Source organism: Gigantopelta aegis, chromosome 8 (genome assembly GCF_016097555.1).
Source record: "Gigantopelta aegis isolate Gae_Host chromosome 8, Gae_host_genome, whole genome shotgun sequence".
NCBI classification, from domain to species: Eukaryota; Metazoa; Mollusca; class Gastropoda; order Neomphalida; family Peltospiridae; genus Gigantopelta; species Gigantopelta aegis.
In genome coordinates, this window is record NC_054706.1 from 39850050 (window position 1) to 39871018 (window position 20969).

The 20969-nt window shown below is 35.3% G+C and overlaps 1 protein-coding gene across 1 annotated transcript in view; it reads right to left on the minus strand.

The window, feature by feature from the left end:
* LOC121379077 (dual 3',5'-cyclic-AMP and -GMP phosphodiesterase 11-like) overlaps positions 1 to 20969 on the minus strand; it is a 159467-nt gene that overhangs the window by 18371 nt on the left and 120127 nt on the right. The window contains exons 6-10 of the mRNA XM_041507541.1: positions 12569 to 12639; positions 8456 to 8519; positions 3566 to 3613; positions 1543 to 1686; positions 541 to 684 (exon numbers count right to left, since the gene is read on the minus strand). Of these exons, the coding sequence (XP_041363475.1) occupies positions 541 to 684; positions 1543 to 1686; positions 3566 to 3613; positions 8456 to 8519; positions 12569 to 12639 (471 nt within the window). The remainder of the gene's footprint in view (positions 1 to 540; positions 685 to 1542; positions 1687 to 3565; positions 3614 to 8455; positions 8520 to 12568; positions 12640 to 20969) is intronic.

A 20969-nucleotide genomic window follows, 5' to 3' on the forward strand; every position in this document is an offset into this window, starting at 1 on the left:
GATGGCCTGGTGAGATAAAATACATACCCGCAACCTCTGAGCTTCTTCTATAGGTGTGATGGCTTGGTGAGATAAAATACATACCCGCAACCTCTGAGCTTCTCCTATAGGTGTGATGGCTTGGTGAGATAAAACACATACCCACAACCTCTGAGCTTCTTCCATAGGAGCAATGGCCTGGTGAGATAAAACACATACCCACAACCTCTGAGCTTCTTCCATAGGTGCGATGGCCTGGTGAGATAAAATACATACCCACAACCTCTGAGCTTCTTCCATAGGAGCGATGTCCTGGTGAGATAAAACACATACCCACAACCTCTGAGCTTCTTCAATAGGAGCGATGGCCTGGTGAGATAAAACACATACCCACAACCTCTGAGCTTCTGCTATAGGAGCGATGGCCTGGTGAGATAAAACACATACCTGCAACCTCTGAGCTTCTTCCATAGGAGCGATGGCCTGGTGAGATAAAACACATACCCACAACCTCTGAGCTTCTCCTATAGGAGCGATGGCCTGGTGAGATAAAACACATACCCGCAACCTCTGAGCTTCTTCCATAGGAGCGATGGCATGGTAAGATAGAACCTCTAGTGCCACTTGCTGTTTGGCCATCGACCGCACTGTCATCTCGTACATCTGTGTGTTGCTGATTCCCATTCCACAGAAAATGGAAAATGCCTGCAAGCACAAAAGAGAAATACATGTGAAAAACATCTAACAACAACATATGAAATACACACAACTAGAGTAATACATGTGAAATACATCTAAAAACAAAACAGATTATTTTATTACCCATATGGGCAGTGAGGTGTGGGTGAATATATTTTTTATCTTTCTCTAGGGAAAGATAGAAGCCATTTTTCCCCACTGACGTTATTTTGGTGACGTCATCGGTTTCTTCGACTGTCAAGTCTCTCGTTGATGAGATTTTACAAACATGCTCTAAACTATTTTTTTGGTAGTTTGTTCACTTACAACTAGAAACATCAGTTCATTACGAATGTGACCTCTCTTGTTTAGTTGCTTACATTTGATTTGTGTATCTAAAGATAGCTTTTGACGTCATTGCTTTTCTTTCGTGATGTCATCAGTTTCCTCAGACTTTCACGTCTTGTAATTTGTATATTATATAGTTTGTGTCATGTAAGAAGTTTAAAGTTTAAGTTTTTAAACTATTTACACTTTGGGTAATAAATACAATAACCCACTTGATACCCGGAATTTTAGCGAGTGACTGACAACATTAATTTCACGAGGGACAGATAATCCCTAATTCCTCCTAACTTGTAAGTTATTGTTTATCTACTTTATGGCTACTTACTTACAGAAATAACGTATCCATCAAATCTGCCATTTTTGTTTCATTATGCGAACACAAAATGCCATTTACTATAATGAAGGTTTTATGACACCCAAACACAAAACTATACATCGGCTATTAAGTGGTTCCCATTTGCTACAGCTGGTTGTAGATTTAACATAGTCATTCTTAGAAAATTCATCATACACTACAACTAAGCCATGAACACAAACCTCAAAGAGATTTTCATCATTCTTTGTGAACGAGGTGCCATCCAGCTTGTTGACGAGCTGGCTCACTCCAATAACCTTGCCACTCGCGTTCCTGATTGGCATACACAGGATACCATGGGTTCGAAAACCAGTTCCTTCATCAGCCTTGTGAAAACAAACAGGACTGCTTATAACAGGAATAATTACAGTAGTTAAAAATAACGGTACTTTAATCCCTCTGGTTTATTACACTAAACCCTTATACACCCTGTAATTTTCAATAGTTTACTTGTACCCAAATAATGCTGGAGCAATAAATAGATTAAAAGCAACAATCAAAATTAAGTAAACCAGGGAACATTTTGTTTTCAAAATTTTCATTAGCAACATTTCTTGTTAATTGAAAAGTGATTAGCAACTACTGTTAAATGTTTTCAAATTGTGTAGCGATCTCGGAAACTAATGTAAAGAATAGCCATGCGATACTGAACAAAATGTTCCCTGTAAACATATCATAATTATTTTAACAATAAAATACATGTATTTTTAGAAACTGTACAATCCAAAATGTCAACATGGTTTAAAAAAGAAGCTAACTTCCCTAAGTTCAGAGCACCGAGGCCAATGTTCAGCTGATTCCAACATTACTGGTGTCGTTTATTTTCTTATTTATGTAATACATTCATTTTTCATAGCTTCATATTAACTATTTATTCACACTGTCAGAGCACCGAGGCCAATGTTCAGCTCATTCCAACATTACTGGTGTCGTTTATTTTCTTATTTATGTAATACATTCATTTTTCATAGCTTCATATTAACTATTTATTCACACTGTCAGAGCACCGAGGCCAATGTTCAGCTCATTCCAACATTACTGGTGTCGTTTATTTTCTTATTTATGTAATACATTCATTTTTCATAGCTTCATATTAACTATTTATTCACACTGTCAGAGCACCGAGGCCAATGTTCAGCTCATTCCAACATTACTGGTGTCGTTTATTTTCTTATTTATGTAATACATTCATTTTTCATAGCTTCATATTAACTATTTATTCACACTGTCAGAGCAACGAGGCCAATGTTCAGCTGATTCCAACATTACTGGTGTCGTTTATTTTCTTATTTATGTAATACATTCATTTTTCATAGCTTCATATTAACTATTTATTCACACTGTCAGAGCAACGAGGCCAATGTTCAGCTCATTCCAACATTACTGGTGTCGTTTATTTTCTTATTTATGTAATACATTCATTTTTCATAGCTTCATATTAACTATTTATTCACACTGTCAGAGATTACTTTCATGTCTGCATGTTAGTAAATGTTATGACCTGATGCGTTCATTTGTTATAGTTAATTGGCGATACTGTTAACACATCAGCAAGATAAATTCATTGCAGAAGCATCACTCACAGTAAATGGAATTTCAGGTACCTCTGTGTGCTTTTTTAATGAACCCGTTTCATTGGCACAATGAACATTATTATTTTGTAATGTCTGAGTAACTGAGAGGCAGTACATACCAATTGGATTATAAATTTCATATCAATCAAGCATTACACAATGTATTCTTGATTAATTAATTGGTAACACAATGTGAGGGACTAGACCGGTGAAATGTCTACTCTATTCATGGTTCAACAACCGGACAGTATTCTGACACATGTTTATTCAGTTGGGAGATTTCAGCAGTCTTGTTTTTTCGCAGGTTAATTGACAGAGTTCTAACATCTTGGTACTGAAAATCAATCCAGTTTTTGGAAAGGACAGGTTCCAGTTTATTCAGGGATTTAACATACTGAATATACAAGAAAATATTAGGGACCAAAACATTTGTCCGGTTTTAAGAGGAATCCCGTTGTTAAGATTCATATTACATACGTTTCACTGTGATAACAAATATAAAATAAATCAATTCACTCCTACAAAATAACTTAGTGCTGACATATATGCAGGTAAAAAAATATTAAAATTAAAAGTCAGTATTAATAACAAATGAAAACTATTAAGCTGACAGAGAACTAAAAACACTCACTGATGGATCAAATCTGTCATCTTCATAGACATCAGGGATGTTTAGAGTCTGAAATTTAATGAAAACAAAAAAACACAACTATTAAATATTTTCATACTTTTTGTTGGTTTGTCTTAAAATTTATTTCTTTGTGGTATTACATTAAAACCTTTTTTCGTTAAACAGTAATCAATATGCAACGGTACAAATTAAAAGCAGGCAAAATGAAAACGTCTAACTTACTAAATTTCACCTGGATGAGAAACAGCTTGTAGTTGACTATAAGAAGTCCAAGCAGCAACCTATTTTTTTTACCAAATCACAAAATTCAAATTTGCATCTGGAAAAATTGATTTCATTATTGGCACAATCAAAATGCTAAACTTGTGGTTGCCAAAATTATCCAACTCACTGTCACTGATACATTTAACAACAATGTGTTGTAAGATAAATCATCTCCAATAGATACTTGTGTATTATTCTCTATATCTGTGGTAATGTACCTCTCCTGTTGTAGCAACGTAACCAGTATGGGCTAACCACATAAATGCCATTATTAAAAAATCTTCTTATTTATTATACATTTTTCGACAGAACAGAAAATATCTTGACCAAAAGACCAGATTAATATTCTACAGCTCTTACATATTACCTCACTTAGACTATTGCTCCACAATTTGGGGAACCTGTTCAAAACATTCTATAGGAAAACTTCAAACAATCCAAAATCAAGCTGCAAGACTTATTACTGAAAAAAGCAAAGAAATGTCCACTGCAGAAATAATTAGCTCTCTCAAATGGCTTAAAATCAACGAGAGAATTGACTTTAGAACCTGCTAGTTTGTCTACAAAGTCCTCAACAAACTATCTCCATCATATCTAGAAACAATGTTTCAAACAACTTCAGAAATTCACTCCTTAAATCTGAGGTCAACTCAACATAATTATCTTTATGAATTAAAAGCAAGAACAGAATTTTATCGCCATAGTTTTTCATGCAGGGGAGCTAAACTGTGGAACACACTACCTTCAAAGATAAAATATTCTCAATCCCTCGCCTCATTCAAATCCAGTTATTTTAAGCACTATTCAAATAATAATCAATTTTAAGATATACCTTTGTTGTTGATTTTGTGTTTGTTAAAATAATTATGATGTATTGAGTTATCACGGACTCTTCTTAACAAATTGATTTAAATATTATTTATATATTCATAATATGTGCTATTGTTCCTCATGCTATACATATTACATGTATGTTGATGTTGTTTCTTTGAATGTATGTATGTATAATATCATGTATAGATTAGAGAGGGCCTCATGGGAGACCAGTCACCTTGTACTGAATGTGTTTACCCTCTGAAAATAAAGAATTTTATTAGTATTATTATTATTATTAGTAATGCCAATGTTAATGTATGAACACTATCTGCAGTGACGTACCTCTCTTGTTGTAGCAACGTAACCAGTAATGCCAATGTTAATGTATATACTACTCAAAAGAATTTAAGGGTCAAAAATTTATAACCAAATAAGTTTCAGAGTGTATTAGATTGATGATGTAAACTACACCAAATTTTTTATTTATTGTTCCATATTTACAAAAAAACACAAATAAACGTCACTGTATACAAGAAAGTCACATGACATGCTGTCAAAGTTGAAGGTTGTCAAACATGGATTTTACACATTAGAACATTCGTTTAATAGTGTGTGAATCCACCCCTGGCGCGAATACACTCGACACATCGTTGCCTCATGCTGTTGATCAGACGTCTGAAAAACTCTTGGGGAATGGCCTGCCACTCTGCCATAAGAAGTTGACCCAGATCATGAAGGTTGGCCGGAGGGGCATGGTTATCCCGAACTCTCCTGCCTAATTCGTCCCAGGCGTGCTCTATCGGGGCCAAGTCAGGCGAATATGCTGGCCAATCCATCCTGGCGATACCTTGTTGTCTGAGAAAGTCCGTTACCACCCTGGCGCGGTGGGGTCTGGCATTGCCATCCTGCAGAACTGCCCCGCCGCCAATCTGCTGAAGGCCTGGGAGAACCAACGGCCGGATAATCTCATTCAGATAGCGGATTCCATTCAGATTGCCATCCACCACATAGAGGGGGTCCTGTGGTGGATAGAGATGCCGCCCCACACCATGACGCTGCCACCACCGAACCGGTGACGTTGTCTAACGTTAACGTCAGCGAAGCGCTCCCCAGGACGTCTGTAGACACGAACCCGACCGTCGTTGAACTGGAGACTAAACCTGGACTCATCAGTGAACATCACTCGACCCCACTGAACACGTTGCCACCGCAGATGAAGCGTGCACCAGTGACGTCTGGCCGTTCTGTGACGTGGTAGGAGTGGTGGTCGAACAGCCTGGCGACGGCAGCGTAGATTATTGGCTCTCAGACGATTGCGTATGGTTTGATCAGACACTCGAGTTCCAGTCGCAGTCCGCAGATTGTCACGTAATCGGCGTGCAGTGGTTGTGCGTTGACGTAGAGCCATATTGGTGATGTAGCGGTCCTCTCTATTTGTAGTGCTTCGGGGTCTTCCTGAACGTGGACGATTTCGAACAGAATTCATTGCTTGGTACCGTTGCTACAGTCAGCCAAACGACACTCTGACTGACACCAAGTCTCAGAGCAACATTTCTTTGCGTATTGCCATCCTGAAGCCAAGCAATAGCCCTTCCTCGATCTTCGATAGTCAGTTGAAGTCGTACCATTGTCGAATTTGGAGTGTGCACCGTACACGAACGCAAGCTCCAATTATACAGAAATTCAGCATTGGGAACATGGAATACACGTGCAAAGCGTGCAAATGAAGCACTTTGTGAAAAAGCAAGTTATGGGCACTTAGCAGACCTTTCGCTTTCGCCCTAATTTATGTGCAAATGTAAGCATGTTTTCGCCATTAGAACTAGTCGACAGTGTCAATGACAGTGGATTTTAATTCATTTATGGGTTGCTTAGACCCACTTTCGTCAAAATGGAACAATACCATGCGTGACATTATGGTCCAGCTAATATAATTGACATTCAGAAAATAATGTCGAAAATATCGTCTGACCCTTAAATTCTTTTGAGTAGTATATGAACACTATCTGCAGTGACGTACCTCTCGTTATAGCAATGTAACCAGTAATGCCAATGTTAATGTATGAACACTATCTGCAGTGACGTACCTCTCTTGTTATAGCAATGTAACCAGTAATGCCAATGTTAATGTATGAACACTATCTGCAGTGACGTACCTCTCTTGTTGTAGCAATGTAACCAGTAATGCCAATGTTAATGTATGTACACTATCTGCAGTGACGTACCTCTCTTGTTGTAGCAACGTAACCAGTAATGCCAATGTTAATGTATGAACACTATGTGCAGTGACGTACCTCTCTTGTTATAGCAATGTAACCAGTAATGCCAATGTTAATGTATGAACACTATCTGCAGTGACGTACCTCTCTTGTTATAGCAATGTAACCAGTAATGCCAATGTTAATGTATGAACACTATCTGCAGTGACGTACCTCTCTTGTTATAGCAATGTAACCAGTAATGCCAATGTTAATGTATGAACACTATCTGCAGTGACGTACCTCTCTTGTTATAGCAATGTAACCAGTAATGCCAATGTTAATGTATGAACACTATCTGCAGTGACGTACCTCTCTTGTTATAGCAATGTAACCAGTAATGCCAATGTTAATGTATGAACACTATCTGCAGTGACGTACCTCTCTTGTTATAGCAATGTAACCAGTAATGCCAATGTTAATGTATGAACACTATCTGCAGTGACGTACCTCTCTTGTTATAGCAATGTAACCAGTAATGCCAATGTTAATGTATGAACACTATCTGCAGTGACGTACCTCTCTTGTTATAGCAATGTAACCAGTAATGCCAATGTTAATGTATGAACACTATCTGCAGTGACGTACCTCTCTTGTTATAGCAATGTAACCAGTAATGCCAATGTTAATGTATGAACACTATCTGCAGTGACGTACCTCTCTTGTTATAGCAATGTAACCAGTAATGCCAATGTTAATGTATGTACACTATCTGCAGTGACGTACCTCTCTTGTTATAGCAATGTAACCAGTAATGCCAATGTTAATGTATGTACACTATGTGCAGTGACGTACCTCTCTTGTTATAGCAACGTAACCAGTAATGCCAATGTTAATGTATGTACACTATGTGCAGTGACGTACCTCTCCTGTTGTAGCAACGTAACCAGTAATGCCAATGTTAATGTATGTACACTATGTGCAGTGACGTACCTCTCCTGTTGTAGCAACGTAACCAGTAATGCCAATGTTAATGTATGTACACTATCTGCAGTGACATACCTCTCCTGTTATAGCAACGTAACCAGTAATGCCAATGTTAATGTATGTACACTATCTGCAGTGACATACCTCTCTTGTTATAGCAATGTAACCAGTAATGCCAATGTTAATGTATGTACACTATCTGCAGTGACGTACCTCTCGTTATAGCAATGTAACCAGTAATGCCAATGTTAATGTATGAACACTATCTGCAGTGACATACCTCTCTTGTTATAGCAATGTAACCAGTAATGCCAATGTTAATGTATGAACACTATCTGCAGTGACATACCTCTCTTGTTATAGCAATGTAACCAGTAATGCCAATGTTAATGTATGTACACTATCTGCAGTGACGTACCTCTCTTGTTATAGCAATGTAACCAGTAATGCCAATGTTAATGTATGAACACTATCTGCAGTGACATACCTCTCTTGTTATAGCAATGTAACCAGTAATGCCAATGTTAATGTATGAACACTATCTGCAGTGACATACCTCTCTTGTTATAGCAATGTAACCAGTAATGCCAATGTTAATGTATGTACACTATGTGCAGTGACGTACCTCTCCTGTTGTAGCAACGTAACCAGTAATGCCAATGTTAATAGGAAACCGTGGCTCATGAGGACTGCAAGAGAAGAAAACTATGTAAAGCTCGACAATAGGCCTCGATATCTATATCATACTATATAACTGTCAATCAATGTTTTCATACAGACATGAAAATTAGGTAGAAAATACAATTCAATGACCACCAATGAGTTTCAGAAAACAATGGACTAGTACTTCATAGAAGTAAAATAATTGACTTTTGAAACAGTTATTGCTGAAATATAGTGCAAACAAATAAAAATAAAAAAAATTTTTAAAAGCAATAAAAACATGGTTCACTACGTGTGCTAAAGTCAATGAGATAGAGTCTTGCCTCTTTTTGTATTTGTAACACAGATAATCAGAATTATAAAATTTGTCCATACTGCATAACAAGACAATTAACATGACCAAACTATATTTCATTTCATTTTCATACTCATATCCAATTAAGATTCAAGCATGCTGTCCTGGGCACACACCTCAGCTATCTGGGCTGTCTGTCCAGAACAGTAGGTTAGTTGTTAATGGTTAGTGAGAGATAAAAGAGTTTAGTGGTCTTACACCTACTCATTGAGTTGCTAAAACTAGCTACAGGTGGGAGCCGGTACCGGGCTGCGAACCCTGTGCCTACCAGCCTTATGTCCGATGGCTTGACCACGACACCACCGAGGCCAGTCGACCCAACTATAGGTTTCTACAGAAAGAAAGAAATCAACACATGTTATTTAGTTATATGGCGTCAGACATATGGTTAAGGACCACACAGATATTGATAGAGAAAACCTGCTGTCGCCACCTCATGGGCTACTCTTTTCAATTAGCAGCAAGAGTTCTTTTATATGCACCATCCCACAAACAGGGTAGTATATACCACAGCCTTTGATATACCAGTTGTGGTGCACTGGCTGGAACGAAAAGTAGCCCAATGGTTTCTACAGACTTCCACTGTAATTGGAGTATCACATGACATTGCAGTATGATGTGGTATCTCATGGAATTGACAGGCCTAATACAAAGATCTTAAGTTTTGCTTGTGAATAAGTCTAATAGAGAAAAGTATTATTAGAGCAAAAAATGTACATTAGTGAAAACTGCTAACATGGACAATATAAATGCTGTTTTAACTCAAATATATCATTGTTAGTTTGACATGTAATATTTTTTTCCAGAGCAAAGGAAGATTTAATATCAGTACATTAAAGGTTAACTCAATAAAAAAAACCTAAACATAAATCCCGACAAAAAACCTGTTTTAGCAACATGTAGACAAATATTGATCTGAGATGTTATTATCTATCATTTCATTTCCATTAAATGCTATTTAAATTTTTTTCAATTATTGAAAATCCTGCATAAATATTGCTTTTTGGCTATGGGGCCACAACATGATGGCACAATGCCTCTGAAAATTATGTACATGTAATTTATGACAAAATAGAAAATAAATATAAACATTACAGTTGAGATATCAACCTAATGTTGTTAAATCACAAAAACCCCCACAAGAACTCCCAAAACAAAACAATCCAAAACAAAACAACAACAACAAACGAAAGGAGGAAAAGATGAAGAGATGAATGTGGATTATGAAAAAAGTCCAAAATGTATAATGTTGAATGGTTGTGTACCGAGACTGGCCCTAGTGCTAGAGTTGACCAACAGTTTAAAATGGCAGCCTCCATTCAGAATGAATGTGAAGCATCAGTCAAAACTATATTGTAAGTTTTGGACTGAAAATATAAAACATTTTGGACAAAAAGTCTGAAATTCTAGATAATCTGGAATACTTTCGTCTGTGTAGTGCAAGCTTCCTAAATCAATGGATGGGGGGGGGGGGGGGGGGGGGGGTGTTGGCCAACATCATACAGTAATTTGTTTTATCTATGTAGCACAAGCTTCCTAAAGCAATGGATAGGGTGGGGGTGGGGGGGGGGGACACCATACAGTAATTTGTTTTACCTGTGTAGCACAAGCTTCCTAAAGCAATGGATTGGGTGGGGGTGGGGGGGGGGGGGTAGGTGACACAATACAGCAATTTGTTTTATCTGTTTAGCACAAGCTTCCTAAAGCAACTGATGGGGGGTGACGACATCATACGGTAATTTGTTTTATCTGTGTAACACAAGCAATGGATGGGGTGTGTGTGTGTGTGTGACCGACATCATGAAGTCTGCTACAACCTAATTGGTTTAAATAAAAATAAATTATTTTGGGGGTGGTGGGTATATTTGTTTTTTAATAATGGCTCCTCCCCCACCACCTCCAATGTGATCTGGAATAACCCCAAGCATGCACTTTGATGTCATATTTTCAGTGAAGATTCCTTAGCTCAGTCAAGTTAAAAATATATATTTAGACATTATTTTGTTTATGACATTGTTTTGTTTTGACTGCAGTTACAACTGTTCATATCACACAACTAGGTGTTTATTTTTGTTTCAACTGTGTGGAATAGTTTTTAGTTCTAGTTTTTAATAACAAAATCTGACTATGTCTAGCATTATGTCTACATATACATACATGTATTTAGAGAATACTACATGAGCGACCATTAGATACCATTTATCTTACAAAGAGTTGTTTTAAAACATATCTAACAAGCAAAAGTGAGTTGGATACATTGTTAAACATCAAGCTAATGGACATGAACGTTGTATTCTATTTCTTACATATCCTAAAAAATCCCCCCAATTTTAAAATAAATTTAAATGCCTTTTCCAATGAAAACCTATTTATGGCGATTAGGCTTATAGTTAAATTGTGCGTGACAGATAAGTCAATTTCAGGTTACCGGGTAATTTGTACATCTTGGAGTGATTGATTCCACCGTTGTTTTTTTTCATTGGATGGTATTGCATTGGCATCTAGGAGCAGCCAGTCGTATGTCTTTAAAATGTTATCGGGTATGTAAGAAAACCCAATTATATTCATTCTTGCTACAATAACAGATGAAGCTGGTGATTTTGTGTGGATGATCATACAAAACAAACTGCACTTTAATGTCTGTCAGTAATACCATCAGCTGAGAAACAGCACCATCGTTTATTATAAGACTGGATTTTCTATAAAGTGCAAAGTATTAGTTGTCCAGAACATTGCAATTATGTCAAAATTCAAAATTATCTCTTAATATTCTCTAGTAATGTTGATGGGTACACCTATAAAAACAACCCTGGTAATCATGATAATTAAAGTCAGGATGTCTTTTCGCCTGATTTATAGTTTCAAACCAAACATTCTAACCCTGACTCAAGTAATGTCAACATTAACAATGATAAGCCATCAGGGTTTTTTTGGTTTTTGGGGTGGGGTGGAGGTGGAGAGGGGGGTTGTTGTTGAAAAATTTGGAATATTTAGCATGGTATTTTGTAAAATGTTTTGGAGTGCTTAGATAAAGGAAAAGGTTTCAACATTTGGTCATTGAGAACATAAAGTACAGTGAGACCTGTCTGAAAGGTTTCAACATTTGGTCATTGAGAACATAAAGTACAGTGAGACCTGTCTGAAAGGTCTCAACATTTGGTCATTGAGAACATAAAGTACAGTGAGACCTGTCTGAAATGTTTCAACATTTGGTGATTGAGAACATAAAGTACAGTGAGACCTGTCTGAAAGGTTTCAACATTTGGTCATTGAGAACATAAAGTACAGTGAGACCTGTCTGAAATGTTTCAACATTTGGTGATTGAGAACATAAAGTACAGTGAGACCTGTCTAAAAGGTTTCACTCCGGGGACCTAACATTTATCTCATTTAGATCCGGTGTTTAGAGGGTCGTGCTTTAGAACTGAGAAAATTTGACACCATGGATGCAATGTTTCTTCTCAGTCTGGTTTAGACAGGCTTCATTGTATATAGTAAACTTTAGATTTACATCCTGTGCATCAATGTAACCCATTTTACTGTGGACTTAACCTGTAAGGCGGTGACATAACAACTTCAATTACAAATGGAAGATGAGAAACATGTGATTTGAAAACATGCGATGGTGTTATATAATGAAAATGAACCTGTTAAAGGCCTTTGTGCAGCACAGACATGCCACTGCACACAAATACTGCTAATAATGATGTAGCTGATTACCCTTCTCGGTTGTACGTGTCATCATTGTCGAAGTCACTCGCCTGGAGGTCGTAGACCTGAGAAAACAAGCCCTACAAAACAAGACAGCATCTGTTCAGTACTGTAGAAATGGATTTGAAAACAAGCCCTACAAAACAAGACAGCATCTGTTCAGTACTGTAGAAATGGATTTCAAAACAAGCCCTATAAAACAAGACAGCATCTGTTCAGTACTGTAGAAATGGATGTGAAAACAAGCCCTAAAAAACAAGAAAGCATCTGTTCAGTACTATAGAAATTGATTTCGCTTCACTCGTCTAATGGATTAAAATAACTACCTTGAGTAGTTCAGATATCATTCTACTGCACGACCTGTAGGATGTTATTCAGAGACAAAATACATTACCGTCTAATTCATTCACGCACTAATGAACCTGAAATTAATTATTTAATACATTTGTTTCAGAGTAATGATACAAAAATAATAATAATAAAACATAATAAAACACAAACCAAAAATTAAAACATAAATATTTGATGAAGATGAAGTATGGAAATTATTGCTGTTCTGAAATAAGGATTTTTCTTAATAGAAAATGTTAAACCTTTAAACAAATTGAAATGAAACTACTTGATATGGACTTTTATTTGATTCAGGTATGTTAAAATAAAGATAACTTACATATGCACTTTCTCAGAGACAGGATAACACTTACCATGGGGAAGAAAAACAAATAAATGGGTCCACTGTGGGCAATAGATCCTATTAGAATTTGTGTACTCTTTTGAGTCAGTATATATTTATTATTAAAATAATACCAAGACACGCAAAAAAAAAAAAAAAAAAATTATATGTACAAGCTACTTTAAAAACATAACATAATTTAAAAAATATATCACAATGGATACATTCTGATGTTATTGACAAAAAAAAAGTTAAACAAAATAATGATAAATAATGTGAATACAAGTAATTAGTGGTAGAAAATAAAGATAAAATGCAAAAAGAAGTACAAAAACTGTGCTTTGTGATTATAATTCTACACCAGTTAAAATAAAAATGTCTGTATTAATGTTGCTGACCTCCATGTGAGTCAAATCAATGAAACAAATCACAAGAGAAAGGACTACAATGGCACCACATTATTTTCTTTATTTCCATGCAGCTAAATGTTAATACAATTTTATTGAATCAACTGTCCATATAACAAAATTATAAATTTACAACGTTGCATATTATTCAATGTATTTTCAATCGATTTCTTGATGCTCAGTATGGGTATTACAGAAACAACAGTTCACAGCTAGTACATGCTGGATTTGATTTTGATGAATAATAACACCATCGGATATTGGATGTAAATGGTTTGGTAATTCTGACACACAGTCTTCAGAAGAGACCCCACTACATTGTTCCATTAGCAGCAAGGGATCTTTTATAAGCACTTTCCCACAGACAGGACTGCAAATACCACAGCCTTTGATCTACCAGGTATGGAGCACTGGTTGAGATGGGGGAAACCCAATCCGAGAATGGGTTTACCAATGGGTTTCAGTCTGTCGACACAAGTCCCTCAGGTCAGCACTCACTGAGCTAGATCCCACGCCCTCTGCTGGACTTTATCCTCATCCTCTTAACAACACATCCTTCAATTAAGGCACTGACAATATCCTAATGTTTAATAATGATTTGAACAAAGTAATCATAAAACTTCATACTACACTTAAACAAAAAATTTAAGTAATTTATTTGCCTTATTTAATAATACACATTTTAAAGGAAAACGTTAATATACATTTTAAAACCCCAACAAAAATCAACAAATTTAGTTTTTTTTAATCACATTCATTGGATATATAAAAGAATCTAAAAGTTGACTAACAAGCAAGTCCTAAACTATAATGAGACTAACAGGTTTAATGCAAGCTAGAGGGTAATAGCAAATGTAAACATGGTGTTAATCATGTCAGGCATATACTGGTGCAGTTTGACAACCAACTACAAGTATGCAGACACTGGATGAAGAGTTAACGATACAATGCAGTGCTGTGAAACTTCATGAAATTATCAGGCACTGACATAAATTATGCAGTTTGACAACCAACTACAAGTATGCAGACACTGGATGAAGAGTTAACGATACAATGCAGTGCTGTGAAACTTCATGAAATTATCAGGCACTGACATAAATTAAGTTTATTTTGTGCAAATTCTCCAGTGGTGTCAATCTGAACCAGTGTTTACAGGCCTGGTACTTATAAAACTTAAGAGTCTTAGACTCAAGACTCTAACAGACTTTAATGTCAAGGCAACGCCATACAAACTGTTTGCTTGTGACGTCAGTTTAGGCTCTAAAGTTTTATAAGCATTAATGAAAATATGTCACCTTGAATTTGTTTGATGATGTGCTAATTATATTGTCATTGAGAAATAGTTAGTGACAATTACTATTAGTCAGACAACTGCACAACTTAAACATTAGTCTGAGGCAGACAATGACATAGCTTATAACTTAGCAGCTGCTATACACATAATGGCATGAATGTTAAGTTTGTTTTGTTTAACAACACCACTAGAGCAAATTGATTCATTAATCATTGGCTATTTTATGTCAAACATTTGATAATTTCGTCTCGTAGTCATAAGAGAAAACCTGCCACACTTTTCCATTAGCAGCACTTTTCCACAGACAGGACAGCACATATCACAGCCTTTGATATGCTAGTCAAGGGAAATGGTTGGGATGGAGTAAAACCCAATCAGAGAATGGGTCCACTAAGGAGCTTTAAAGGAGCCATAATATTGCAACCAACACACCTCTGGCCTGATCTAGATCCCACTCCTCATAACGGCATGGTTTAACAGTTACTGACTGTTATACAGGCAAAGACATTAGTTAAGAGTTGATGACTGTTATGCAACACTGACATTGCTAAAGAGTTAATAATCAATGTTATGCAAACATTGTTTGAGCGTTATGAATTATGCAGGCATTGGGATGGTTTAAGAATTATTGATTTATGCAATGATGTGGCTTAAAGGAATGCTTGGGCAAGGTTTTTGGACTGGTAGGCATATTCACTGATATTTAATGCACATTATTGCTTAATATCAACAAGTATATTGGTATATTTAATTCTAAAACATAAATGTGACAGTTATTATATATAACGGGTGCAGCCATTTTGCACCATCCCAGTGAATCCACCCTCTGGTGAACCAGTGGAAGGAAGGAAATGTTTTATTTAATGGTGCACTCAACACATTTTATTTACGGTTATATGGCATCAGACATATGGTTATGGACCACACAGATATTGAGAGAGGAAACCCGCTGTTGCCACTTCATGAGCAGACAATGAAATGGCAGGCTGTCCAGCACACCCTTATGAAAAAGTAGGACCCAAGCTGGAATGAAAATATAGAAAAAGTAGGACAAAAGTAGGAATGAAAATATAGAAAAAGTAGGACAAAAGTAGGAAAATAGAAGGAAAAAGTAAGACTGAAACAACAGATGTTTGTGTGTACTGCCAATGTGCTACAACATCTGTAATGTCATTATGAAGAGGTCGTTTCAGATTAATTTGCTCTGCCGGCATTGGAAGGTGTAAATTTCAGTGTAATGAACAGAATAACACTGATGTATGTTTGTTCCCTTTTGTGGTTGGATGGGGTAAATGTTGTAGTAATGATGGTCGTAGTAACAAGGTCTGACTACGGTATGTCTTAAGAGATAATGATTGTTACATACACACTGACATGTTTTAAGAGCTGTAACTGTTATACATACCCTGACACTGGTTAATAACAGTTATAAATTCTGTGAGTTTAAGAGTTAATGACAGTTCTGAAGACACCAACAGTGTATCAGAGTTAATGATGGTAATGCAGACACTGACATGGTTTATGAGTTAATGATGGTTATGCAGACAATGACATGATTTAAGAGTTAATGATGTGTTTGTAGACAATGATATAAAGAAAATTTAGGCAGATATAGGTAAAGCTTTCATGAGTGTTACGCAGACAATGACAAAGCTTTTATGAGTGTTAAGCAGACATTGGCATTGAGGACAAATTAATGTTAATAAAAAGTGTTAGAAAGACAGCCTGGATCGTGACCCCATGGTCTTATGCAGACAGTGACACAGATTAAGATTGAGTTAATTGTGTTGAGCAAATACTGGCATAGCTTTGGAGTTGATATACTAGTGGCACCGAGAGACAAGGATTATAATAGCTGTGCGCATGCAGATGAACAGTGTAAGATATTCACCACTTCTAGAGGCACACATGGCTCTTTGTTTTTATCCTGTAAAAGAGTGAAAAGATGTGACCAAAATGGCATGCAGTGTGCTACAGCTTGCTTCTAATTTGGATTCAGTTTTCACCTTGCTGTCAACTTTTAGCAAGCAAAAAGTTAGAATATATATGTAAGAAAAATTATTGAGGAAAACAGTCTTAGTATTAGAATTGTGTATTTAAATAAACAGAAACGTTGAGTTTAAAGAGAATCCTTGACATTGCCCTGTATCTGAAAACAGTCTGACAGTCTCCTTCTACGTTGTTACTGAACAGTGAAGCAACTAAAAAAAACTGCAGCAATAATTTTGCAGAGTGGAACTGAATAACCTGCTTTTAGCAACTCAAGGGTAAAATATTGCAATAAGACAACAGTGAATAAGTATGTGTGAATAAAATGCATGGAGCAGCCCACCTCAAGAGAAACAAGCACTCATCTGAACTGAGTCTTGACTTTCACACCATTGCAGCCCGCCTTTCCAGTTGTCAACAATCACAAGTGATTATTTTACTTGTCTACTTATCAACTACCATGTACATCTAGATTTATAAATTACAAATATTAATGTTAAAACATATTACAGCAGATCACTTGTTACACACCACAACAAACCAAGAAAAAAGACTGAATAATCTAGGGTACCTCAAAATAAGGTGATATCTAGTAGACAAGAAATATAAATAAATGTATTTTGTAGCTCGTGTCCGCATTATGAGCTAAAAGATAAATTTAAGCCATTTTCTATTATTATATGCTGATGATATGGTTATTTTTGTTAAAAGCGTTAAAGGTCTCAAAAAAATGTCAAATACTTTATATCAGTATAACACCAAATGGAGTCACTAGCACTGTCTCAATATTTCAAAAACTGAGATTGTAGTGTTCAGAAACAGCGGTATAATAAAAGATTATGACAGGTGGTATTACAATGGTGTTTTGCTTGATGCTGTAGCCCAGTTGACTTACTTAGGTATAACTTTAAAATCATCACCGACCAAGGATGGAAAGCCATGTATGCACTTAAGTTGAATTTAAGGACTTCTTTATCTGTTTATTACGTACATTTCAAGTATTTTGTAATACTGTTGTGAAATATGGGGATACTATAAAGTTAATTCAATAGAAAAGTTACATTTAGATTTTTGTAAGGATATTTTAAAAGTTAAAGGTTCCACAACCAACATGATGGTATATTTTGAACTATAGGTAGTTATCCCCTGTATGCAAGTATTGTATGTTAAAATACTGGTTTGAATTATTTAATACAAATAATTGTATATTGCATACTGCCTATGAGAAACTTGGGTCTAAATGTGAAAAGGATAATAATTGGGCAACTCATATCAAACAATTATTGTGCTCCATAGGATTTTAGGATTTATGGTTAAACCAGAATTTACTAGCAAATGCTAACTTCTATTTACCCATGTTATGGCAGAGAATTACAGATCAATGTAAGCTAAATTTTACAGGCATATTATAAATATCGACTAAATGTTCTTCTTATAGAGAATAATACATGGGCTAGTGGCCATTACATACCATTTATTTCACAATGAGTTGTTTTAAAATGTATCTAACGAGTTGTTAAATAAATGGTATCTAACACACACGAATGTATTATTCTATTTCTTACATATCCTCAAAAACCAGGTTTTAAGCACATTTTAACATCTTATTCGACTAAAAGTTATTTACAGCCATTGCACTTGTAGCTAATTTGCACATCACAGACACATGATTGTCAGGTTAACTATGTCACAGTGTAATCTATTTCCACCGTGTTATTTTTCATTGGATGCATGGCACTGGTGACCTGGTCATCACCTAGGAGCAGCCAGTTGTACATGTGTAAACAACCCATGTGTCATCAAAAATAACACATGATATTCTCACCAACAGGTGTATAAGAAATCTTTATAAATTCTTAGTAAAGGATATGACTTTACATAACTACCTTATAAAATCTATTCCATATTTGTATAAAAAGTGCCTCACAAGAATTCGATCGTCTTCACATAGCTTAGCTATTGAAGTTAGTTGTTACAATAATAGAGTAATAGAGTTTGCATATTTTGTCAACTTGGAGAGATTGAAGATAAGTTTCATGTTGTCAATTTTTTTATGATTTAAGAGTGTTATATATTAAAAATTATTATAGAGTGCATCCATCTATGTTCAAACTTTGTAAAACATGTTGCTCAGAGCTAATGGTTTGCGGTTTTCACTTGCCCACTGAGGCAAACCACTAGCTCTATTTCCAGATCAAATGTATATTGAAAAAAAAGTATGCTCAAAACTAATTTCATATATTTTTTTTTCTTTATCTGTTAAGTTTTTTTATTTCAATTTATTTTTAGAAAATAAGCTTGTGTTGTGAAACGTGAATGAAGAATATGTAGGGTACAACTTAAGTATAATTAAGCCAGCCATGATTGGTTTAGTGAAGAAAAAAAATCTTTCCTGTGTAAAGTAAACTAAGAAAAATACACTGGTAGGTAGATTAATTCTTAGAAATGAATCTGAAACTACTGGTGTCGGTATATTCAATAGTGAAGCTTTGATTTAACCCTTTGTTTTTAATTTTTTTAAATACTAGACCGTTGGGCTATTGGGTTAACATTTGTCACTAGCGCAAATTAAAAATTCTCTAGCATACTTGTCAACCTCAACAGGCCATATTGTTCATCAAAATGCATTAAACAAGACATACAAAATTAATATCCATCAGAAACCATTAGTGATTTGCAATCACAGCCTCCTAATTAGTCTTGATATTGAATACAGACTTCTAACACCGTGCCAGGATCGACTGTGACAGACCTGACCCTATACATTAACAGCGGCCAGATTGCTAATGGAGGAGGAGTGACTAAACTGAGCTGCAGTTCAATATTCAGTATTGTTATACATCTATAAAACTGCTCCAATCAAATTACTTCAATTGTAACATGTGACCAAACAGTAATTTCCAGTCTTGTAAACAAAAAGTGGTACTGGATACTGAAAAGTGTTATTGGATGCTAAAAAGTATTATATGAAGATAAATCACCCATTTTGCAATATGATATCACATGATTAAAAATATATGAAGTCAAAGAAGGTAATAACTTTGTTAAACCCTTAAAACCCCCCACCAAAAACTAAAATATTAAAATATAAGGTATGTTTTGTTTATTGTCACACAAAATCTGATTACTTGGATCTGTTTGTGTAGATAATTCTACAGGTACAACTATTTCTAGGCATACTAATATTCATGGAAGGAATCAAAAGTTAAAAGCTATTTAAAAAAGGAATCTTAATGTCGCAAACCCCAGTTTCAACCCGTAAAAATGGACATTAAGTTTAATTAATCTATAAACCTGTAACACATCTGGATGAACTTACAACCGAGTGAAACAAGAGTCTGTGACGTTGAAATGGTGAAATACCCTTAAAATAGACTAAAACTCTACTCCACAACTGTTACGCACACGTGCATTTTTAAAAATATGAAAAATGCATTTTGTGATATTAAAAACACTAGCATGACCCGAAACACTTTGGATGTCCGGAAATGGATAATCTAAACAATAAAATCTAAGTAAAGTATGATTTCAGTTATCACAAATGGATAATCTAAACAATAAAATCTAAGTAAAGTATGATTTCAGTTATCACAAATGGATAATCTAAACAATAAAATCTAAGTAAAGTATGATTTCAGTTATCACAAATGGATAATCTAAACAATAAAATCTAAGTAAAGTATGATTTCAGTTATCACAAATGGATAATCTAAACAATAAAATCTAAGTAAAGTATGATTTCAGTTATCACAAATGGATAATCTAAACAATAAAATCTAAGTAAAGTATGATTTCAGTTATCACAAATGGATAATCTAAACAATAAAATCTAAGTAAAGTATGATTTCAGTTATCACAAATGGATAATCTAAACAATAAAATCTAAGTAAAGTATGATTTCAGTTATCACAAATGGATAATCTAAACAATAAAATCTAAGTAAAGTATGATTTCAGTTATCACAAATGGATAATCTAAACAATAAAATCTAAGTAAAGTATGATTTCAGTTATCACAAATGGATAATCTAAACAATAAAATCTAAGT